The 26,477-nt window shown below is 38.8% G+C and overlaps 1 protein-coding gene across 1 annotated transcript in view; it reads left to right on the forward strand.

The window, feature by feature from the left end:
* LOC120539308 (chromaffin granule amine transporter) overlaps positions 1-26,477 on the forward strand; it is a 56,409-nt gene that overhangs the window by 13,356 nt on the left and 16,576 nt on the right. The window contains exons 6-11 of the mRNA XM_039769247.1: positions 1,862-1,954; positions 4,025-4,114; positions 5,394-5,437; positions 21,116-21,176; positions 23,977-24,072; positions 24,211-24,289. Coding sequence (XP_039625181.1) covers positions 1,862-1,954; positions 4,025-4,114; positions 5,394-5,437; positions 21,116-21,176; positions 23,977-24,072; positions 24,211-24,289 — 463 coding nt within the window. The remainder of the gene's footprint in view (positions 1-1,861; positions 1,955-4,024; positions 4,115-5,393; positions 5,438-21,115; positions 21,177-23,976; positions 24,073-24,210; positions 24,290-26,477) is intronic.

The following is a 26,477-nucleotide window of genomic DNA, read 5'->3' on the forward strand; positions in this document are numbered from 1 at the left end:
ATAATGATTGTATACTTTATCTGTAATCCCTTTTTTGTGTCATTAATTGTTACTTAATATTGCCTCAAGCATATGGAACCTCAGCTGTTTGTTGTGTTCTTGACTTCTTACTCCAAACAAGAGGACATGTGAGAGTTTAATTATTGTGGTGCTGTAATAGTGTGGAGGTGATAGGAAATAACATTAAAAGGAGCTAGATGATGCTATTTTTACTAAAAATGATAAGCATAAACATACAAACTTGTATAACTTGCACAAGCAGAAAATACTTCTATGTCATCCTGGTTGATTATATTATAGAACTATCTGTCCCCCACAGCTTCGCCCACATAGAAGTAAAACAGGACAGCGAGGAGGGCCCTGCCTGGCTCCCTACTCCTGATATCACGCTTCCCCCTCCCCTTGGCCCGCAGCCTCTGTCTCAGATTAGCGCGTATACAGTATATATCTCCGTAATCAAACTATGATTCTTAGCACGATGACAGAAGTCACAAAATCAACCGAAATGTTCAAGGAAATTCTAGAAAAAAGCCTGATCTAAATCCATTAAGTTGATTTCTCGTTCACTAGCCAAGCGGAGGTAAGGTACGCCCCTGAGGCTGGCGCGTGAGCACCACTGCGTCTCTCTTAAATTCGCACAAATAAATCGGTACTGCAAGTGAACTATGATAATTAGCACAATGACAGACGTCGCAATATCAACTGGAATGTTCAAGCAAATTATAGAAAAATACCCGATCTAAATCTGTTAAGTAGATCTCTTGTGAAAAGCGGATAGACAGACAGACAGACGTTGGATTTTATATATAGAGAGATATCCTTTATTACACTGTTTTGGTCAAGATTAAATAGAGCCATTCCTTATTCTACCACATGAAGTGTTAACCAACCAACCAACCATTTCCTAACCCGCTGAATCCGAATACAGGGTCACGGGGGTCTGCTGGAGCCAATCCCAGCCAACACAGGGCACAAGGCAGGAACCAATCCAGGGCAGGGTGCCAACCCACCGCAGATGAAGTGTAATGGAGTATTAATTTATGCAAACTTGTTGCACTTTCCTATGACATTTCTCCGTCAGGAATGCATTAGTATTTTAATTTCTGATGTTTTCATTTTGTTTTGCTCCATTGTTTTTAGCTTTTTTTTACTGTGTTTTATCATTCTATCATGACATATACAAAAACAGTGTGTGCCATCAGCCCAGGTGCATTATGTAAAAGACAGTGGCATGCCCAATGACGTGTCAGAACTTTTAGGTGGTCAAATGAAAAAATCTTCAAGATAGACTTGGCTTAGACCATTCAAACAACAAACAAATACAAAAAGGAGAATAGATTAGGAGAAAGAATTAATTTTGGTTTTGACTTTGCTTGTTTTGGGATTTGGATTCAAGTATTGTCCTAGCAACATTTTAAAGGCTAATAATGATTTCCATGTATTAACTTTGTTTAATGTCCCAAACATTTCTGCTGCTTGCAACACCATTTGTTCCCAGAACACTCTCTACATTCTGCCTAACATGTAATTCTCTGTTTTTCATAACATCAACAATTGCAAATCAAATAATTTACTCTAGGTATACTTGGAAAATGGGCCTGTTACCCATTGGTCTGAGCAGAATCTATCACTTTTCACATTTACCACTAAGTTGAAATCGCACGTAGACAATTACCATTTCCTCTTACTCACTGATACTTTCTATATGAAAGGTCACCAGATAAGACTAAAGTAAAAACCATCCTCTCCCCATCTCCTGTTTATGGTGACATTACATTATTGATATTCTAAAGTCTTATTAATGTATTGTCCATGTCACCTGTCTTGTTTCTCAATAACGTTTCTTTGGCTCTTATTTTAGGATTGGGAATGCTAGCCAGCATTTACAAGGACAACACAGAGAGAGGCATTGCCATGGGAATAGCACTGGGTGGACTGGCTTTGGGCTTGCTTGGTAAGTAAAGATGGCACACATGGTATTGTACAGAGTCCTCCAGAGTAAAGCTGAAACAGTGGATCAACCCATGATTATTGCTAGGAGAAGACCATGAACTATTGTATATATTAATTGCCTATAAATACATTTTCTAAGAATGTTACCATTCTAGCAATTCCACACCAGCTGAATTATTTTTCACAAACTTTTTCTAAATTAGTTTAGATTGGCCTCCTTTTCTAACATAAAGGTCTAATGGCTGTATGAATTCAAACACAGTCCTAGCTTGGTGACCCAACCAATACCTAACCTCAACTTGGGATATTAATGTTCACCTCTCTCTAAACCAGAAACAGAAGATCAGACTTCTGTGAGCCCACTCGTGTGTTTGTACTGTGCTGTTAATTACAATGTCTACAAAAATGTAGACATGGAAATAAAATCTTTTAGCAGTGGGCAATATGAAGCAGTGTTCTTGAAGAGGAATTATTTTAATATGGTTTAAGTTGCACAGTATTAATCAATGGCATTAAAAGGTCAATTACGATAACTAGGCCACCTTGGCCTGGAAGATAAGACTGCAAGCTAGCTATGGTGCAAAGGGGAAACTGAGCTGGGAGTGGGTAATCTGCTCAGATAAAATGTGGCAAGGATGTGCTTCAAAAAAATGAACTATGTAGAAATGCAATAACTTTAAGTCACGTATGCTGGATAAAGTAAGGTAATAATATGTGTCAGCTATTTATTAACCAATAATTTTATATGTTAAAGTTGTATAACCATGAATCAGCTCATCTCATGTAGCCACCATAAACATATAAATATATATGAATTGCTTTGCTGATACTCTGATCAGCTTGCTGAAAGCAGGCACTCCCTCTTTGAAGAGAAAATAAAAGATGCAATGAACAAGCTTCCTCCTGCCTGGTTCCTGAATCACAGAGATCCTAATTGAGGACACTATTTGTTTATTTAATATAGGTCCAATTTATTTCTTCTACACTTCCTAAAGATATTAATTTAGACTTAACTCTATCTGGTGGCTGACTAACAGGTAGGACTTAAAGGATGGAAGTAAATGGTTGTCTCTCTGATGTACTGTCCTTAAATCTGAAATTGGTTTCATCTAAAAATTGGCTGATGATTCAGTGATTGTAATCCTACTTAATAAGAATGATCTAATGGTAGATGATTTTGTTAACTGGCCAAGGCTTCTTTAACCCAAATGTTCAAAAAAAAACAAGTAATAATTGATTTTAGAAGAAAACTCAGTTGCTCACAAGATACAATCATCAATGACCAGACAGTTATAAATATCCGGGAGCAGCCATGGACTCAAGAGAGACTTTTAATCAAAATATAGAAGCAGTCTGTAAGAAGAGACAACAGCACCTCTACTGTCTAAGAAAGACGAGTCTTTCTAGTGTGAGTCCTATTGTTATGCCAGTTTTTCATAAATCTAGTGCTTAGTCTTTTTTAACTTATCATCTGCTGACTTGGTTTGGACACCTTAATGTTAGCAATCATTGAAAAATGGAGCTGTAAAATTACAACGTCTCAAAGCCCAAAACTGGCTGATCTATTTAATAAGCATATTTTGAGGACAACAGAATATCTTCTTGCACAAACCTCACCCATTATATTCTTCAATTCCACTTTATGCCATTAGGTCACAGGTTCAGTTTCTGAGGATAAAAAACAACTGGTTTAAATCCACCTTCATCCCAACTGCTGTTCATCTTCAAAATAAGTTTCACTTTAATGAACATCCACTAGTTTAAACCCTGCCTGTTCAGTTGTCCTTTGCGTCAATCATTAGAGAAATGTTATTGTCATACTGTAGGTGCAAAATATTACCACAAGTAAGTGTTTTCTTCACTATCATTTTTTTGTACAAAGTTTATTTTTGATGGCTAAGTTCTTCCTTGTTGTGTTCTTAATGTGATGTCAATCCAAATCTGCTAGCAAGCTAAATGTACCTTTTGGAACACAAACTTGAATTGAGATGAGCAGACCTGAGAACGATGCATATAAACGGAATGTGGGAGCCACTTTGTCACTAAAATATGTCTGACCTTTATTTTTCAGCTGGAGCCCCTTTTGGAAGCATCATGTACGAATTTGTGGGAAAGAAGGCTCCGTTTCTGACTTTAGCTTGCTTGGCTTTATTTGATGGAGGTACTGTGTTATCGTCTAGTCCTAAAGTATGGTAGATCAGGAAAAGGCAGCCTGCAAAGTACAGAACATGGAGACAGAAAATACTAAACTTATCTTTATATTAAACTTTCCTGTTGTATGTGCATGGATGCTGAAATAGTGAACAGGAAATTGAAAGACGACAATGCGTCATTTAGTGTTGATTCCTACCTGATGTCCAATGCCCAGGGGATAGACCTTGACTCTCTGTGACCCTGATTTGGATATGCAGCTTACAAAATGGATAGATGTATCCATCTAATTGTAGCTCACAAGTTGCAGGTGGATCCCACTGGTGTGCTAAAGCTGCACTTTGAGGGCCCTGCACCAGTCTCTTGGCACACTTTACTTTTCATTCAAGGACCTTAGCGATTGGGTAGGAAGAATTTACAGTACCTGCTCAGGATCACCCTGTGGCCTGGTAGCTTATACTCTGATTCCTAACACCAGTGTTTCCTAAACATTTTTTTTTTCTTATGACCCAATCTGTCCCTCCTTATAGTATTCAAGACCCAGTTCATAACGACCAATAGAGTGGAGACAGACAGTCATAGTGAATGGACAATCCCATGGACAATCACCTGTGTTGACCCATCACAAGATTCTTTTCAAACCATACATGACCCCATTGAATACATTTGTGAGTCATGACTCCTCACAACCCAAAAGGTGGCATCCCATAGTTTAAGAATCTTTGCCTTAGACCATGCATCAACAACATAAACAAAAGGCACATTGATGAAATTACAGAGATGGGTTAACAGAAAATAATTTGCTATCCATCAGAAGTTGTATTTCCTCTTTAAAAAGATGGCCATCCACTAGATGTTGATTTTAAGGACTGGGAGATTCTATCTGATATATGAGGAGACCATTTTAAATAATCTAATGATCATTTAATGATGCTTTAATGATCTGACGGTAGAGATGTCCACCTACATGGGCCTGTGACTTCTATCATGTGCTTAATTAGAGGTAGATTGTATTTTTAATAGAAGTCTGTCTGACACTGAATGATGAGATTTTGTTGTAGTTGATAAATGTTCCACTGTTCAAAGGCATGGCTTCCCTTTCTCCCCTGTGGAAACCTGTTCCCCAGATGATATCAAGCTCCCACCCATCTAAACAGGCAGCAGCAGCAGAAAGACCAGTGGAGCAATAATTGTGCTATCTGCTTTATAAGCTGATATCTAGAGGAGGATAATTTACATGCTGGAATTTATGTCATTTTCATTCATTTCTTTCTTTTTCTGTGATATAGCATTGCAGCTTTGTATTCTTCAGCCCTCCAAGATTTCTCCAGAGGTGAGCTGATATTTGAGAATTATTTATGCATCACTTTTAATGCCAATGGTATTGTATCTTCAGACTCATTGTCTATTGGAGGAACTTGTCTTCAACTCATTTAACTGATCCAGAAAGGTTTATATATGTGATGCATTGTCCTTTTAAGCCCATCAGTGGAAAAGCAACAGGGTCTTGGGTAGTGCTTTGGTACTGGAAATGGGGGATTCTAAAGCCTCTATCTTATTGGCCTATGACCTCTTTCACCATATGGCATGGGACTTGGTTCAGATGTTGGGATCCTCTACTGAATGCAGTGCCTCACAAGGTTTAGTGTTACTGCCATTGAGAAATATCCATCCATTTTCAATTGATTCCAATCTAATAGGAACTTCATCTAGCAAGAACTTAAGTAGGAATTATCTCAGGAATGGTGCTTAGCCACTCTGAATGTGTTGTACTGTACGTATATAATACTGAAAGGTTTCCTTATCACGGCCCTTTTGGTAAACAGTAATTAAGCTGTGGAAACTTCACCAAGCCGGCACTGCAGTCTGGAGGCTGTGTTGACTTTTAAACTGTAATACTGCTGATTTAGTCTCTACCACTGACTCACATAATTGTTTTGTAAATTGTTAAATACCAGTCTTAGCCCAATATTTGGTTCCATTATGGGAAAAATGAGAATTTAATTTTGGTTAATTATTTATCAGTTTTGCATTCTGCAATACAGGTAATTGATTAAATAATTCAGTAAGGCTCCTACTTTATTTATCTTACCTTTCTCTGTTATAGGAGGCAAGTCTCTGGCCTGAGACACACTCGTTTTAAGAAACAGAATTATACAATTTATTGGTAAGCACAACGGGTACAGAAATATGATAACTGCATATATATTAACATTAAAGACAGGACACAAGACAGACGAGACAGAAAAACATATAACACAGACGTGGCTGGCTGCTTACTGGTATTTAGAGTTCCAATTTATCAAGTCTGATGTTGTGTGAAGTTGTCGCTGTTGTTGCTCCGGGTTCAAGTGGAGGATTCCTCTTGCACTGCAGTGCACTCTTTATCTTTGCGCCATGGCCCTTTGTACATGGTGTGCTCTGCTTTTTTCAGGCTATTTGTTGTGTCTACTGCAACTTCATAGGGAAAAGCATTACTCTTTCTTATGCAAGAGTTTAGATGCTGAAGTACCCTTGGGGTCAGTTGCTGGTACACGACTTGGCTTGGTAGAGTGGATCTCAGCTTTCATCTCCCCAAAGTGGGAACAGATGATCAGCTTTTAGCTTTCAGTGAGCAGGTTTTAATGAGTGCCCAAGAGTGATGAGTGAAACCAATTTTTGAAGGAAGATATAACCTCTTGTGATTGAATTAAAGTCATATCCAATTACCTAATCCTCTCTTGCTCATACGCGCATTGTTTTGTCTAGCTCAGTTTTCATATATTGTATTATAGTTCTTTGTTTGGACTTGAGCATCCATTTGGCATCTTCTGGTCTGAGAGGAGCCTCTGCAAGGATGTCAGTTCAATTCTGACCTACACCTTAGTTATCAGATGACGTAAAGACTGATACTGGTACACACAGCAGTTCAGTCACTTTATGGAAAGCAGTCTGGGGGAAAGTGAAGTTGGATTTTTGCAGCCCTGTTAAATAGGCCTTGTGTGCTGCTAAACGCTTAGCAGAACTGGCAATGTCCAATGTGTCCTACACCAGTATCAAGAATTAGCTGAGCTTGTCTCAGCTTTCATGCCAGCAACAAAGCTGGAATTAAATGTGGACACAATGCCAGTAAATCAAAGAACTGGAATCCAGCAGGACCATTCTGAGTCTCTAATTCCTTAAACTTTCTTTCTTTATTTAGTCATCTGCCTCAGGGCACGTCTTTCAATCGGCAGTTATTCCATTGTATTCTCTCTTCCGCTCTTCTTTTTATTTCTTGTTATGATTTACAATCTTTCAGATAATACAACATATCCTGCCTTGGCTTTCCTCTTGATTTCTTTCCCTCCAGCATTATTTTCAGTGATTCATCTCCTCCTAGTTTATGTCCCATTTCATTTTGTTACCTTCTTCTCACTGTTTCCAGCGTGCTCCTTTCTTCACCAATCTTTCCAGCACTTTTTTATTAAATACTTTATCCATTCAACTGACCTATTCCAACTTTCGTATTAGTCATAGTTGGAGTGCTTCCAGTCTGTTTATATCCCTTTTCCTCATTGTTCATGTGTCTGCTCCATACAATGAATAATTCCAGATTACTCTTTTTATTATTCATTTCTTTGGAGTTCAATCTGTTATATTTGTTAGTAATGTTTGTTTCACATTGAAGGCCACTTTTTGGGCAGTAGGCCTTCCCATCCCACACTCAGACTTGCACCCATTCACATCCAGCTTTTTTGTAGGCTCCAGTTAATCAAGCGCATTCTTTCTAAAGTGTGGTCTAATGTCAACCATTCCAGTGCCTGCCCTTATCCTGGACCTGAGTGATTTGCTAGTTCCTTTCCTATAAAAGCAAAATAAAAGAGTACAAGCAGTCACACAAATCACATTGTCTGGCCAGAAAAGCATTTTACTCCATTACATGTTACTCAGAAGATGTCCCCTCAAGCCATAGCACAAACCGCATGCACAGTTTCTGCTGGAAGGCAGCTTGAAATTTGCTTACCCACCCAGCATTCACTGCTGTTTTGGGCCTTTGATTTAATTTATAATTGTGTATTGCTATTTTATTCTATAACTGGTTGATAAGAAAAAGAACAAAAAATAAGTAAAATCTAAAAAGCACACACATTTTAGTAAACTATCTGCTGCACTTTGTCAAAAATCAACGTACTCAAAGCTTGCAGTGTCCTGTTTGGCGTGTGTTAGTATGTTGAAGGAGGGAGCCAGTCAGAGCTGCTCTTGCCATTTTAGATAGCCGGCCATTGGAGGGCGCTACTGCAAGTGACAAGTGTGAATTAGGATGAGTTGGTTTCTACTTTGAGACATGTAAAGCAAAATCAATGAGACATTTCAGGACATTTCAAGACATTTGTGCAAGGCATGGCTGAACCCAGTGCCCATACATTTAATTTAAGCTTGTTGCTAGTTGGTAGTAGGGATTTTATTATATGATATAATCAATGTATCCAGCTTCTTCTACCTTACAGGTTATCCTTAAGCCGTATAACACACTTGTAAGGCCTCATTTGGCACATTGTGTGCAGTTTTATTCTTCTACTGCAAAAAAGACAAAGTTAGAAAACGTTTAGATACAAGTTACTAGAGTATAATCTAGGACAGAGGGATAACATAAACGCTTTAAGAATACAGTTATGCTTGAAAGTTTGTGAACCCTTTGGAATTTTCTATATTTCTGCATAAATATGACCTAAAACATCATCAGATTTTCACTCAAGTCCTAAAAGTAGATAAAAAGAAACCAGTTAAACAAATGAGACAAAAATATTATACATGGTCATTTATTTATTAAGGAAAATGATCAAATCTTACATATTTGTGAGTGTCAAAAGTATGTGAACCTTTGCTTTCAGTATTTGGTGTGACCCCCCCTTTGCAGCAATAACTGCAACTAAACATTTCGGTTAACTTTTGATCATTCCTGCACACCTGCTTGGAGGAATGTTAGCCCATTCCTCCGTAAAGAACAGCTTCAGCTCTGGGATGTTGGTGGGTTTCCTCACATTAACTTCTCGCTTCAGGTCCTTGCACAACATTTCTATTCAATTAAGGTCAGGACTTTGACTTGGCCATTCCAAAACATTAACTTTATTCTTCTTTAACCATTCTTTGGTAGAATGACTTGTGTGCTTAGGGTCGTTGTCTTTCTGCATGACCCACCTTCTCTTGAGATTCAGTTCATGGACAGATGTCCTGACATTTTCCTTTAGAATTCTCTGATATAATTCAGAATTCATTGTTCCATCAATGAAGGCAAGTCATCCTGGCACAGATGCAGCAAAACAGGCCCAAACCATGATACTACCACCACCATGTTTCACAGACAAGATAAGGTTCTTATGCTGGAATGCTGCGTTTTCCTTTCTCCAAACATAACGCTTTTCATTTAAACCTAAAAGTTCTATTTTGGTCTCCTCCATCCACAAAACATTCTTCCAATAGCCTTGTGGTTTGTCCACGTGATCTTTAGCAAACTGCAGATGATCAGCAATGTTTTTTTTGGAGAGCAGTGGCTTTCTCCTTGCAACCCTGCCATGCACACCATTGTTGTTCAGTGTTCTCCTGATGGTAGACTCATGAATATGAACATTAGCCAATGTGAGAGAGGCCTTCAGCTGCTTAGAAGTTACCCTGGGGTCCTTTGTGACCTTGCCAACTATTACACGCCTTCCTCTTGGAGTGATCTTTGTTGGCCAACCACTCCTGGGGAGGGTAACAATGGTCTTGAATTTCCTCCATTTGTACACAATCTGTCTGACTGTGGATTGGTGGAGTCCAAACTCTTTAGAGATGGTTTTGTAACCTTTTCCAGCCTGATGGGCATCAACAACTCTTTTTCTGAGGTCCTCAGAAATCTCCTTTGTTTGTGCCATGATACACTTCCACAAACATGTGCTGTGAAGAGCAGACTTTGATAGATCCCTGTTCTTTAAATAACATAGGGTGCCCACTCACACCTGATTGTGACCCCATTTATTGAAAACACCTGACTCTAATTTCACCTTCAAAATAACTGCTAATCCTAGAGGTTCACATACTTTTGTCACTCACAAATACGTAATATTCAATCATTTTCCTCAATAAGTAAATGACCAAGTGTAATATTTTTGTCTCATTTGTTTAACTGGTTTCTCTTTTAGGACTTGAGTAAAAATCTGATGATGTTTTAGGTCATATTTATGCAGAAATATAGAAAATTCTAAAGGGTTCACTAACTTTCAAGCACAACTGTAAGCAATTAAATCTTAAAAGATGATAGAAGGGTTTAAAATTATAAATTTAATATTACATGAACTAAGTAGCATGTTCCTGTCTGTCCCCCTTTCACCTGGGAAAGGCTTTAGCCCTCAATAATACTATAATGGGGTTAGTGTTTAGAATTACAGATGTGGACAAATTTGTTTGTACTCCTCAATGAAAAAAGAAGAACCCACAATTATCTCTGAAATAACCTAAAACTGACAAAAGTAATTAGCGCCCACCATTGCTTAGAGTTTTAGAGCTTCAGTTCAACAGATAATTTCAAATAATACACATGAAAATGGCATGGACAAAAATGATGGGGTCCTAAACCTAATATTTTGATGCACAACTTCTGAGACTTCTGCACCTGACAACAGGTAGTTTGGCCCATTCTTCCTGAGCAAACTGGTCCAGCTGTGTCAGTTTTGAAGGGGGGCCTTCTCTATACTGCATATTACTGTTCTTTCCATAGATGTTCAATAGAATTCAAATCAGGACTCGTAGTTGGCCACTTCAGAATAGTTCAATGTTTTGTTCTTAGCTATTCGTGGGTGCATTTAGCTGCGTGTTTTGGGTCATTATCCTGTTGGAGGATCCATGACCTGCAACTGAGACAGAGCTTTCTACCACTGAGCAGTATGGTTTCCTCCAGAATATTGTGATGGTGCGGATCGGCTACACACTACCAGTCCCTTCTGGAAGCAGCTTGAACCCGCCCCCATCCGTAACGTAACCAAGGGATGAGTCGAAAAGATGAGGGCACATACACATCTAGCCAAGGGGTAGGTGCAAAAATGTGCCAAAGTGCTTTCATTAAAACAATCCAAATCAAAGTCTCCAAATGTGGTGCAAAATCTCCAGTACATAAATAAATAAGTTAGTGCCAGTCTTAGCTGTATGGTACTGTGTTATTTTGTACATTTTTGCAGATATTCATTCAACTTTTCCATTCAAACAGTGACAATCTGGGAGTTTAAAAGCAAGACTTAAAATGAGAATAAAAACTATTACAGTCATTGGGTCAATGTGACTTCCACTCTTGAACAAGCCTGGCACAACTCCCTTTTTATCTGCCAAGCTCTCCCATTCATTGTTTCCAGAACAGACTCAAGTCACCCCTCAAGTCAGCCCGAGCCTCCTCCATGTTTCAAACATTAGAACACTCTAGACGAGAACAGGCCATTCAGCCCAACAAAGCTCGCCAGTCCTATCCACTTATTTCTTCCAAAAAAACATCAAGTCGAGTTTTGAAAGCCCCTAACGTCTTACTGTCTACCACACTACTTGGTAGCTTATTCCAAGTGTCTATAGTTCTTTGTGTAAAGAAAAACTTCCTAATGTTTGTGCGAAATTTACGATTAACAAGTTTCCAACTGTGTCCCCGTGTTCTTAATAGGATCATTTTTAAATAACAGTCTTGATCCACTGTACTAATTCCCTTCATAATTTTAAACACTTCACCTCTTAATCTTCTTTTGCTTAAACTGTATAGGCTCAGCTCTTTTAATCTTTCCTCATAATTCAACCCCTGTAGCCCTGGAATCAGCCTAGTTGCTCTTCTCTGGACCTTTTCTAGCGCTGCTATGTCCTTTTTGTAGCCTAGAGACCAAAACTGCACACAGTACTCCAGATGAGGCCTCACCAGTGCATTATAAAGGTTCAGCAGAACCTCCTTGGACTTCTACTCCACACATCGTGCTATATAACCTAACATTCTGTTAGCCTTCTTAATGGCTTCTGAACACTGTCAGGAAGTCGATAGCTTAGAGTCCACTATGACTCCTAAATCCTTCTCATAAGGTGTACTCTTGATTTTCCGACCGCCCATTGTGTATTCAAACCTAATATTTTTACTTCCTATGTGTAATACTTTACATTTACTGACACTAAATTTCATCTGCCACAAACCTGTCCAAGCCTGTATGCTATCCAAGTCCTTCTTTAATGATATAACGGATTCCAAATTATCTGCTAATCCACCTATCTTGGTATCATCTACAAACTTAACCAGCTTGTTACTTATATTCTTATCTAAATCATTTATATATATTAAAAATAGCAGCGGCCCTAGCTGGTTCCTCGCACCATCACCCTCTGCTTCCTGTGTCTGAGCCAATTCTGCACCCATCTAAAAAAATCACCCTTAACTCCCACTTCTTTTAATTTGATGCCCAACCTCTCATGTGGCACCTTATCAAATGCTTTCTGAAAGTCCAGATAAATAATATCATAAGCTCCACTTTGATTGTATCTTTTTGTTGCCTCCTCATAGAATTCCAGCGTGTTAGTAAAACACGACCTCCCTCTTCTGAACCCATGCTGACTGTTCAGAATAAATCCTGTCCTTGTCAGGTGTTGCTCAATCTTACCCATAATAATTCCTTCTATTAATTTTCCTGTAATGCATGTTAAGCTTATTGGCCTATAGTTGCTTGGGTTTGCCCTGTCACCCTTTTTATATAATGGGATGATATTTGCCATTTCCAGTCCTTTGGAATCTCTCCAGTGTGCAGTGACTTCCTAAAAATATGTTTCAAGGGTTTATATATGTACTCTTCAGCCTCCTTAAGAACTGACTAGCCTCCTTAAGAACACAGTAGTATGGTGTTCTTTTCTTTGAAAGCTTCATTTGTTCATCTGCTGAATATTAATTTGCCAAAAAGCTCCAGTTTTTTTCTCATTTGTCCAAAGAACAAGCACTGTGGCTTGTCAATAAACATTTTAGAAAATTCCAATCTTGCTTTATTATGTTTTTCTTCCAACAATGGATTCCTCCTTCCATTGAGCCCGCTGTCACTCATAAAGCAACAGAAGGTGCAATGAGATCCCAATGATCTTGGAGTTTAGCTTGTATATCTTTGGAATATGTCTTTGGCTTTTTGTCTACCATTCTCACTATCTTTCTGCCCATTCTGGAGTTAATTTTCCCCTTGCGGCCATGTCCAGGGAGGTTGAAAACAGTCCCATAGTTCTTAAACGTCTTTATAACATTTGCAATTGTTGTCACAGGAACATCAAGCTGCTTTGCCATTTGTATGCTTGTCTATAATTTACGTTCTGATTTTCTCAGACATATCTCTCCTTTGCTTCCTCTGGTCCATGTTCAGTGTAGAACACACGATGATACCAAACAACAGAGTGACCGATTTTCTTCATTTAAATAGGACGACTGACTGATTGCACGATTGGAGACATTTGTGATACTAATTAAAGAAAACAGCTAATTTGAAAAATCACTCTAACCCAATTATTAATGATGTTTTCTAGGGATAACAGCATATGTGTCCAGGCCATTTTAGAATTTCTTTGTAGAATAAGCAATACTTTATCACAATTGCTGTGCTTTACACGATGACATAAGAAAGGCATGCAGGTAGACAAAGGACAATTGATTTTCATTTAGGGGGCATGCAGCTCTTTATCAATGAGGGCATCAAGAATGTGTCCATTTGTAATTTTGTGATTAGTCCATCCCTCCAGGATTGATTCTTTCCTTGCACCCAGTGCTTCCCAGTCTGGCTTCAATCCTCAACAATCCTAAAGGTTGAATAACCTGCATTAGAAAATAAATGAAAGGATGGGGACACAGGGGACATCCTTAACTCACTGGTCATTGACATCAGTTTGTGAAGTGGCACTCATATGGGTAAATAGCACTGCCCCACCATTAAAATGATTGCTGAATTGGCATCTTTATTCAAATGGATCGTGCTAGGTGCCAATACTGAGCCAAGGCCAGCCTTAAAAACTATTGCTATTACACACCATACACCAGTGATGTGGCTGTGAATTGGAACAATCGTGTTTGAAAATCAATGGAGTAAATAAAATACGCACGTATGTCGTAATGTCATTCTAGCCACTGCTCAGCAGCGGTCATAGATATACAGTTTGCCCCACTTGGAATGCACTTCTGTACTATCAGAAGAAATGAAACAACAAGGCATAGGAGTGACATCCCATGGTGAGTTGTATCCTGCCTTGAAGCCGATGCTGGTTATCAACTGATTTCAGAAAGTGAAGGCATGAATTGACTAATGATGAGGCAAGCGAGGGTGACATTCACCCTGTCACTGCTGCACATCTCTATCCTCTGCACCTAAAGCTTGAGAGGCTCAGGGGCCTCATGTATAAACGGTGCGTACGCACAGAAATGTTGCATAAGAACTTTTCCACGTTCAAATCGCGATGTATAAAACCTACACTTGGCGTAAAGCCACAGACTTTTCCACGGTACCTCATGCCTTGTCGTACGCAAGTTCTCCGCTCGGTTTTGCAAACTGGTGGCACCCAGCGTCAAAGCAATGGTACTGTTCTTGTGTGATTACTCATTATTTTCATGACGCGGCTTTATAAATACACAGAAATTAACCGCATATTGTTTATTAGTGTAATGCATCTGATTGTAATTAACTCGTAACAATATAATGGTCCAGGGAACAGCCATAGTATTCCAAATACCATAACTGCTTTAGCGTTGTTACTCTCACTTCTTCTTCTTCTTCTTCTTTCAGCTCCTCCCGTTAGGAGTTGCCACAGCGGATCATCTTTTTCCATATTACTCTCACTGCACGACTCGGAGTATTTATATCACTGTATCTGAGTGTGAATCACAGCAGCAGCTGATCGGAAAGAGAATTATCGGTATACAGCTTCAAGGACACGCTGTCTCAGCCACTGCAAAATGTTTTAAAGCCTTTCCTGTACGGACATCGTGGTTCAGAAACAGTTTAATCCCAAGAACTTTAAATGCACTCAATCAATTGCACCTTGTAGAACTGTTTGTACTTATAAGTACAATCACCCCACTGTAAACTTGCACTACAGTTATAATATCTCACAACCTGGGCCACTTTATAAAGTGCGTATTTACATATGATGACGATATCATTTTTAAGGTGAAATGCAGCAAAATATGTTTGTTAAATTATACACATAAAACTTTAACTTCATTTAAATAATCTATATTCTTCACTGGGAGTGTCGTGAAGGATAGAATAATTAAACATGTACTACGAAGATATTTCAATGTTCTTTAAAGCGTTTTGAAGAATCGCTAAGCTTTCAGATGGCTTAACTTCTATTACAGAGCTGATTGTGTGTCGATCGGTTACTTGGGGAAAGAAAAGCAAGGACTCTTGGGGCGGCCACGCCAATATATATTGAATATAAAACAGAAACAACAAATCCTCCCATAATTACGCCTATTTGAATATGCAAATCAATATAAATCGCCCTTAAGCGCAGCCTTCTGTGAAAAGACAATGGGAAAAGCACGGGGGGAAATATAAGAATTTCAGCGAATACCAAGTGGCGGCAAAGGAAAAACATACTATTTGTTCAAATAAACTGTGGTATAATCAACAAAATGAAGTTGATCGAGTGACATAGCGTGTTGGAGAAACTTGAAAGCTCACATTCACAAAATCGCACAGTGCGGAAATAAAAAGAAGTCACATATCAAAGTTGCCGTAAAAGAAGAGTTGTAAGCCCACTGTCTGAGTGTCATATGAAAGTTTATTAGGGTACAGAGAAAAAAGGCACACGGTGGGGAAAAAGCACGAAATGTCAACTTCAATCTCGACATTTCCACTTTAATCACGTAGTTTATTTTGTCATTAAAGTAGAACATCATAAACTTCATCTTAAAATCGTTTAATTAACCAGTTTCTCAAATCACATCGTAATTAAAGTAGCACGTTAAATGCTTTGTTTTGTATTTGATCTTCTACTCATATGTGCTCTATGTGCGTGAATCACTACTTGCTTCTTAAACTGGCTCTCTTCCTCCAACTGGACACAGAGTCCATTACATTCGTGATATTACAGCTCTCTGAATAACTAAAATACTGAGATGTATACGTGATGTCATTTTCATGATGATAGGAGTTAAAGCACGTTATTAAACATGGGTTTCACTTCGATTAAATAATTTATTGTCGAAATTTGTGGCTGCGTTTTTAGCTGTGTTGTTATTTTCTCTTTCTGTTTTATATTCAATATATATTGGCGTAGCCGTCACTGCAGTCAGTGCTTTTCTTTCCCCAAGTAACCGATCGCCATACAATCAGCTCTGTAATAGACGTTAAGCCATCTGTAAGCTTAGCGCCGATTCTTCAAAACGTTTAAAGAACATTGAAATATCTTCGTAGTACATGTTTAATTATTCTATCCTTCACGACACTCCCAGTGAAGAATATAGATTATTTAAATGAAGTTAAAGTTTTATGTGTATAATTTAACAAACATATTTTGCTGCATTTCACCTTAAAAATGATATCGTCATCATATGTAAATACGCGCTTTATAAAGTGGCTCAGGTTGTGAGATATTATAACTGTAGTGCAAGTTTACAGTGGGGTGATTGTACTTATAAGTACAAACCGTTCTACAAGGAGCAAATGATTGAGTGCATTTAAAGTTCTTGGGATGAAACTGTTTTGAACCGCGAGGTCCGTACAGGAAAGGCTTTAAAACATTTTGCAGTGGCTGAGACAGCGTGTCCTTGAAGCTGTATACCGATAATCCTCTTTCCGATAAGCTGCTGCTGTGATTCACACTCAGATACAGTGATATAAATACTCCGAGTCGTGCAGTGAGAGTAATATGGAAAAAGATGATCCGCTGTGGCAACTCCTAACGGGAGGAGCTGAAAGAAGAAGAAGAAGAAGAAGAAGAAGAAGAAGGAGAAGTGAGAGTAACAACGCTAAAGCAGTTATGGTATTTGGAATACTATGGCTGTTCCCTGAACCATTATATTGTTACGAGTTAATTACAATCAGATGCATTACACTAATAAACAATATGCGGTTAGTTTCGGTGTATTCATAAAGCCGCGTCATGAAAATAATGAGTAATCACACAAGAACAGTAGCACTGCTTTGACGCTGAGTGCCGCCAGTTTGCAAAACCGAGAGGAGAACTTGCGTACGACAAGGCATGAGGTACCGTGGAAAAGTTCGTGGCTTTACGCCAAGTGTAGGTTTTATACATCGCGATTTGAACGTGGAAAAGTTCTTACGCAACATTTCTGTGCGTACGCACCGTTTATACATGAGGCCCCAGGTGATTTAGACCAGTGGTTCTCAAAGTATGGCCTGGGGGTCCCCATACAGCTTCTGATTTTTGTTTCAACCAACTCCTGTTGTTCATTGGACCACTAGTGTAATTAAGCAACCTATAATTTTATATGTTATTTGTTTTGAGGTGAATGTTGAAATGACAAAACTAGGGTTGGTAAATATTAATCGAATTTGCCAAGCATTTATATATGCTACATGGAGTTAATTTAGTGTTTTTTTAGCCTGTTTTTTAAGATTTTCATCATCATGGTCTTCATTGTGCTTTTCCAGGTATTCTGGTTGTTTAGTTCAATATTTACTAATGAGCATGTTAGTGGGTTCAATGCTGAAGTAGCTGCAACCTTTAAGTATTTGCTCATTGTTAATTCATGCTATTAGCTATACAGAAAAAATGCAAATCAATAGAAAAATAGAGAGTTATGCATTTAAAAAGTTTTAACCAAAAGAGAATTATTTCTAAATGTATCATAAACATTAAAATTGCTTTGATGTAATATATATATGTATATATATACTTTTTAAAAACCACGCTTATATTAAGTTAAAAAGTTTACTAAAAAGTAAAAAACAAGTCTCTCATACATCACTCATAAAATAAAAGGTGGGTGCTTTTGCTAAGATTTTAAGAAGTGTTTTTTGAATGTTGATTGATGAAAAGCACCCACACTTTTATTTTATGAGTGATGTATGAGACTTGTTTTTTACTTTTTAGTACCTGTACACTTTTTAACTTAATATAAGCGTGGTTTTTAAAAAGTATTTTTTTATATATATATTATTTTCAACTTTTTAGTCTTGGGTTTTTTTTAGTTCTATCCATTACTAGTGCCATCTATTGGTGAAATGTTGAACTATTCTTCATATAAAAATTTAATCTCTTAATTAACATGGATTAATTGATTAGTTAGTGAAACTAAAGGAGATTGAAGACTGCAAAGTGGTGGCAAGGGAAAGTGTAGTTAAGCAGCATAGGATGGTGGTCTGTAGGATGACATGGAGATCAAGAAGAGGAAGAGAGCGAGGGCAGAGGATCAAATGGTGGAAGTTGAAAAAGGAAGACTGCAAGGTTGAGTTTAGGGAGGAGGTGAGACAGGCTGGGTGGCAGTGAAGTGTTACCAGACAGCTGGGAAACGACAGCAGATGTAGTAAGGGTGACAGCAAGAAGGGTGCTTGGCGTGGCATCTGGAAAGAGGAAGGAGGAAAAGGAAACCTGGTGGTGGAATGAGGAAATACAGGAGAGTATACAGAGGAAGAAGATGGCAAAGAAAAAGTGGTATAGTCAGAGAGATGCAGAAAGTAGACAAGAGTACAAGGAGATAAGGAGCATGGTGAAGAGAGAGGTGGCAAAGGCTAAAGAAAAGGCATATGATGAGTTGTATGAGAGGCTGGACAGTAAGGAGGGAGAAAAGGACCTGTACCGATTGGCTAGAAAGAGGGACCGAGCTGGGAAAGATGTGCAGCAGGTTAGGGTGATAAAGGATAAAGATGGAAACATACTCACAAGCGAGGAGAGTGTGTTGAGCAGATGGAAAGAGTACTTTGAGAGTCTTATGAATGAAGAGAATGAGAGAGAGAGAGAAGAGGTTGGATGATGTGGAGTTAGTGAATCAGGACGTGCAAGAGGTTACCAAGGAGGAAGTAAGGACAGCTATGAAGGAGATAAAGAATGGAAAAGCTGTTGGTCCAGATGACATACCTGTGGAAGCATGGAGGTGTTTAGGAGAGATGGCAGTGGAGTTTTTAACCAGATTGTTTAATGGAATCTTGGAAAGTGAGAAGATGCCTGAGGAGTGGAGAAGTGTACTGGTGCCGATATTTAAGAATAAGGGGGATGTGCAGGACTGTAGTAATTACAGGGGGATAAAATTGATGAGCCACAGACTGAAGTTATGGGAAAGAGTAGTGGAAGCTAGGATAAGAAGTGAGGTGATAATTAGTGAGCAGCATACCATACCAAGAAAGAGCACCACAGATGCAATGTTTGCTCTGAGGGTGTTGAAGGAGAAGTATAGAGAAGGCCAGAAGGAGTTGTATTGTGTCTTTGTGGACCTGGAGAAATCATATGACAGGGTGTGTCGAGCGGAGATATGGTATTGTATGAGAAAGTCGGGAGTGGCAGACAACTATGTAAGAGTTGTACAGGATATGTACGAGGGAAATGTGACTGTGGCGAGTTCTGCGGTAGGAGTGATAGATGTATTCAAGGTAGAGGTGGGATTACATCAGGGATCGGCTCTGAGCCCTTTCTTATTTGCAATGGTGATGGAAAGGTTGACAGACGACATTAGACAGGAGTCCCTGTGGACTATGATGTTTGCTGATGACATTGTAAACTGTAGCGATAGTAGGGAGCAAGTTGAGGAGACCCTGGAGAGGTAGAGATATGCTCTAGAGAGGAGAGGAATGAAGGTCAGTAGGAACAAGACAGAATACATGTTTGTAAATGAGATGGAGGTCAGTGGAATGGTGAGGATGCAGGGAGTAGAGTTGGTGAAGGTGGATGAGTTTAAATACTTGGGATCAACAGTACAGAGTAATGGGGGTTGTGGAAGAGAGGTGAAAAAGAGAGTGCAGGCAGGGTGAAATGGGTGGAGAAGAGCGTCAGGAGTGATATGTGACAGACAGATATCAGCAGGAGTGAAAGGGAAGGTCTACATGACGGTAGTGAGACCAGCTATGTTATATGGGTTGGAGACGGTGGCACTGACTAGAAAGGAGGAGACTGAGCTGGAGGTGGCAGAGTTAAAGATGCTAAGATTTGCACTGGGTGTGACGAGGATGGATAGGATTATAAATGAGTACATTAGAGGGTCAGCTCAAGTTGGACGGTTGGGAGACAAAGTCAGAGAGGCGAAATTGTGTTGGTTTGGACATGTGCAGAGGAGAGATGCTGGGTATATTGGGAGGGAAGGGAAGAGGAAAAGAGGAAGGCCTAAGAGAAGGTTTATGGATGTGGTGAGAGAGGACATGCAGGTGATGGGTGTAACAGAACAAGATGCAGAGGACAGAAAGATATGGAAGAAGATGATCCGCTGTGATGACCCCTAACGGGAACAGCCAAAAGATGAAGAAGAAGTGAAACTGATTATTGATTCATGTATTGTCATCAGAAGTGAGTAAGTGTGCAAAATTGCAAGTCATTTGGACAATAGGAAGTGGGTTAAATATTGATTACAAGATTTATGCCAGATAACAAACAGGTGAAGTTAATATAAAGCATGGTAAAATAGGAAAAGAGGAATAAGACCAGCTAATTAAATCAGATAAATTATAAATAAAATGACTCACTAAGTGAGCAATTGGCTGCAACAAAAGTCCCCAAGACGGAGTTTGAGAATCGTTAGTTTAGACCTTCCAAAAGCTTATCCTAGCAGATTGACTTTTAGGCACCATTTCCCATGCCTGGTGTTTTGCAACTCACAAGGTATTATGGCTGAAAATGCAATGGACAGACTAACAGAAATCTGACCAAAGCTTTTTCTGGAGCGGTGAGCCTGACTTGTGAGCCATGTCCTTAAGGTAGATCTGTTACATTAGGATGATTAGAAGTAGCCTGAAGCTGAAGTCTGCAAACTTTCAATTATTTTCCGGTTATGCTGGCACACCTAAGAGCAGCAGGCCATAACAGACACAAATGTCAGATCATGCCAGGCTAAGTGGCTTTGTCTCTCTCCCTTTCTATGCAGGCTGTAAAAGGCACACCATTGTTAACTTTACTGCGGGATCCCTACATTCTCATTGCAGCGGGTAAGTTAACTGTCCTCAGTACAAAAAAAAAGATAAAATTAAATCATCTTTAAACTGTAATGTGATTAACACTGTAATTGACACAGGGATGAGATGAAATCCCCACACAGCTGACCAGTAGAGATGAATGTTTGTTGGGAATTAACTGGCAGAACTATTACTTAAACTGAATCAGATGTTCATAGAATTATTGCACCTCTAAACTAACATGTGATCTTTGAGAAGTAAAATGAAACTGTGGTTCATTCTACTCATCGGGCACATCTTAATCTCCCTTGGCTGCTGGTCATTAGTCTTTCATCATATGCAGAACACTTTTAAGTTCTGGGTTTAACTGAGTCAAAATCTGTCCCATGGTCTTCTGGGTGCCGGTCCCTGACAGACCTTATTAGGGTAATTCATAGTGACCAGATGGATGGCTTTATGACCCACAATCAAAATCCCACATGGTGAAAGACTTTGAAAGTATTGATGATACCACAAGCATTTTTTAAAATTTAAATTAATTATTTTGTTTACAGATTCACATTGACAACAATTTTTTTTTTATCTTCCATATGTCATTTATATCCACTCATAGGATGGATGAATTTCTCGTTTAGGCCCTGCTTGCATCTTCTGGTACTTTTTGGTTGCCCTAGTGTTTGACAACTTTCATCTTATGGCAGTACAGCCACAAAAGCCATTGTCTTGTGGCACCCAAAGATTTGTAGGGACCTCATCTTCAGATTGATACTCCGAATAATGGTGAAGCAGAATTCACTAAACGTTGATTTCTCCATTCACTAATGTGGCACATGAGGTGGGATTACACCATTATGAAACAGCTCCATTTTACCCTTCTTGATGATGTGTTGTCACACAGTTTGATCTTCATATGGTTTTTCTTAAGGCATGACCTGGATAATATTCATTAGCATGTTTTGTACAGGTGATGCTGTTACCATTTCTCAGACCTAAGAGGAGGTAACTGTTTGGAATGAACATCGATCTTGAGACCATGACTGAATACTTTAGGCATCTACTGTCATGCAACTATGAGCAGTAGACAAAGATGGTTCATTAAGGAGGAACTTCTAGATGTCTGTGGACAAATAGCTCAGTGGCAGTGCAAGCTACTCCATTTCTTCTGTCTCTCTTATTGATATAAACATTTAAGTGTCATCATCATTTGAGTGGCACTTCATATGTCTCCTAATGTTAGATAATATTGTACAGTAAACTGTGTTCTGAGATGTTTCAGGTAATGAAGGCCGAAGTTTCAAGGTAAGGCCATTATTCTCACTAACCAAGGCACCAGAGAGTGGCAATGTGTTTCAAGTTAATTAACACATGTAAGTAAGAGTTTCACTGTACTATACTCAAGACTGGGAGAGCACAAAGTAATGAATGAAGATCTTTTAGTTTAGAAAACTATATGATATTGACTGGGAACATTTAAACCCAAAGAGAAGAAGTCCAGTAAATCACCAGTATGGACAAGCAAAAAGAAATTTTCATTATCTGGTAGAGTTGGTAGGATGATCTGAATAAGAATAATTGATTCCGGCTTGCTGAGATTGAGGCCTGCTAGAAGGTAACAGATTTTCTTGACCATTTAAGTTTTTACAGATTATTGTCCAGTGACAGTCAGGAAAGTTACAGCACATGTGGTTGTCTTTATGAATCCCTTTCAGGCACACCACTGTAGTATGATTCCCCAGGTAATGCTCTACTGAAAGCATTAAGATCTTGGAAGTAACCAATCTTGTCCATGCCACCAGCTGTATAGTCAATTCTCATTCTCTGCAGGGCTATGTTCCTGAAAAACCGCAAATACTGAAGTATTGATCCTATCAGAAAAATGTGGTTAGGTTCCATCTAGGTGCCAACTTGGTGGAGGGAAAACCAGCTGGGTGGATGTGTTGGCCCTCCTATCTTGCTCCTTTATGCTTAGTAAAGATCCTTCACCTATAGAAATGACTTTTACTGTCTCTCTAGTCAAATTGAAAGAACTTATATGCGTTCCACACCAGAGCCAATCTGAGGACATCACTAAGCTAGCCAATCAATAGTAGTGATGGCAGTGTGTACAAAGGTCAGGAATTTAATCAATGTGACTTTATGACCTACACTTACTGGAGGTTTCTTGTCCTTGGGGAACTATTGAAATTATGAATGGAGTTCAATGGCTTACCCACATTGATCCATTCAGTGTATGCACACATGCACACCCGGGCGCCTAAGGGCATCACAGGCCTGTTATTGTTTAATCTCATGCTTTGTTACTGCACATTTGCTTCTCAGATTATTATTTTTTTTTTGTGCTGTGCATGACCACAAAGAGTTGTGAGCGTCACAAAATGGGTTCCATTTTTGTAATAACTCATAAGTGAATCCACAGGATTTACTGTGATTAGTGTACGGTAGTTTAGATCTGACCAGTGCCTGAAGATGCTGTGGAGCTTAAAGCATGGAGAATGTAGGCAATGCCTGATTCACTTGTTTTTTTGTATTTGCCAGAAGTCAGAATATTAACAAAATGTAATGTTTCAAAGTAATTAGCACCTGGCCAGATTTACTAGATAAAAGCCAACATGCTTGGAATGCTAGTGTTTTTATGAAATGCTAGTGTGATGGCCCAAGTCTGACATGATGAGGAAAACAGTTCATGAGGCTCCTTGTTTTGGATATAATATAATTCCATCGGAAGCAGCCTTAGGGTTAAGATACAGGAAGGCTGATTGTGCTACCACTGATCTCGTGTAGTGCCAGACTTGTACCCCTGTCTATCTCTCTCTCTCTCTCTCTGTCTTTGCAGGGTCTCTCTGTTTTGGAAATATGGGAATTGCAATGTTGGAGGTGACTCTGCCCATTTGGATGATGCAGACTATGTGTGCCCCAAACTGGCAGCTAGGTAATGATGTGTATCCAAAGACACCAATTAGTGGGTTTCCCCGTTTGTGTTACATTTTTTCTTTTCTTTTTTTTGTACTTGAATTATTTTTCATTGTTCATGCCTGCTGTACATTTTCATTGTCTGCTTGTTTTTCAGGTGTGGCATTTCTTCCAACCAGTTTAGCATATCTATTTTCCATCAACATGTTTGGCTTCCTTGCAAATAAACTTGGAAGGTAATCTTTGCACAGTTTAAATAGTTCAGGAAAATGAGCAACCTAAATTGTGAGAATGGTGATGTATCTTTACACACTGGCAGATTTCCTTGTCGGGGTAGTGGCACCAACTGGGTACAGGACAAGGGAATGGAGGCAGGGCTGTCTTAACAGCATTATAGGCCCCCAATCAAGGCAGTGCACTGAGACCCCTACCTACACAATCAGTCACAGGAATAAAAATGAAAATGGTTAATAAAATAAAACATATATTTATTATATTGGTACTTCCAACAAAATTAGTGTTTAAACATTAAAAAACATGCTGTACAGCAAAGAATAAACAACACAAATGTTTGAACAATATAACATGAGCCTTGAAAAACACACAAATTTCAAAATATAAATGATACTCAATTGGTAAACCATACAGATGGAGATGGCACAATATGACATTACAATGGATTACTTATTATTATTCAAGTGTTCAACACAAACATTTGCAAAATTTCTTTGCAGAGAATTGAGTTGAAGTGATGGTAACCTTTACCTTTTTACATTATGTAATGCGTGAGATCCGTGCACATCCATAAACGTCAGATTGCAGAGGTAACTGTGATACTAAATCAGAGGCAAATGCCAATGTCCACTTGTAACACAATAACAGATATTTGTAGTTTAGTATAGTATAGTATGTATTTATTGACAGCAAGTCACAAAATACATAGATTAGCATGGGGCCCCTATGCTCGTGGGGCCCCCGGGCAACTGCCCAGCATGCCCATGTGTTAAGATGGCCCTGCATGGAGGTACTGCATACACTACCCATCAAAAGTTTTAGGACACCTCCGTTTTTTCAGTTTTTCTTCAACTTTAACCAGTTGAAATGAAATAAATGACTTAAAAAAGTGAAAAGGTAAAGAGTAAAGTCCCAGAGGTTTAAATTTAAAGTTTAGTTTAGCAAAAACCTAAAAAGGATATATAAGAATATTACAAATGGGCCTTCTTCAGGGAACAACTAATAGGTTACAACCTACAGAAGTTCTGCAGCAGTCAAAGTAAATTAAGCCTTGCAAGTTGAAGCAAACAATTTGTACAGGTGTCCAAACTTCTGTTGATTCTTAAAAAATAACTCTGTGTATCTTAAAGCAGAGTTGGAAGAGAGTGTGTTACTACACCCACTGATGTGCTACTTGGACAATATTCCAGTGATAATGACAAGAAAACAGCAATTAACAAATGAAATGAGGCAGAGTATTATAACCCTTAGAAGTGTAGGCCTTTCATTTAGAGAAATTACAGATTTGTGCAGTAAGAAAGATATTCCTCAAAGGACCAAATAGGGCCTTGAAATACCAGCTGTGGACTACTGCAGACTGGACAAAGTCTCCTCGTCAAAGTGGAAACTAAGACTTACTTTTTTCTACCTTTGTTAAGCTGTGTTTGAAGTTGTTTTGCTGAGAGGTGCCTATCACGCAAGCTGGTGACCCTCAGAAACTTGTCTTCTGATTGGGTTATGACTTTGAGTCTGACAGATCTCTTCCTATCAGAGTTTCTTCCAGTTTCCAATTGCCTGATTTTGCAATTTCTCTAAATGAAAGGCCTATGTTCATGACATTACACTGGAATATTATCCTAGCAGTACTTCAGAGGGTGTAGTGACACACTCTCTTCTAACTCTGCTTTAAGGGAATCAACAGAAGTTGGGACACCTGTGCAAACTGATTGCTTTAACTTCCAAGGCTTAATTTACTTTAACTGCTGCAGAACATCAGTAGCTTGTAACCTCTTAGTCCAGCAGTTCTCAAACTGTGGGGTGCGCCCCCCTGGGAGGGCACTGAAGCTGTACAAGGGGGGCGTCGAATAAATGAAGAAGACATCAAAATTAATTTTTTACATTTTTATTTTAAATTTAAATTTGCAAGCATATAATCACAATGAATGCATTATAACTAAAATTAAAATAAAACATTTCTAAGGCATAGATCTAATGACTAACTGACAAGCGGCGCCACTGCTGCTGCTTTTATAGTCGCATATTTTCAATCCAGAAAGTTCGAGACTTATCGGTATCTGTCACAAACATTCGGGTAACAGTAGATCAGGTGATAATGCGGTGAAAATGCACCACATTGGCAGCGTAGCCAATATTGCCAAATTGAGTTAAATAATTTACTGCGTATTGGGTTGTTTTCATGATACAACTAAC

The sequence above is a fragment of the Polypterus senegalus genome, chromosome 11 (assembly GCF_016835505.1).
Source record: "Polypterus senegalus isolate Bchr_013 chromosome 11, ASM1683550v1, whole genome shotgun sequence".
NCBI lineage: Eukaryota > Metazoa > Chordata > Cladistia > Polypteriformes > Polypteridae > Polypterus > Polypterus senegalus.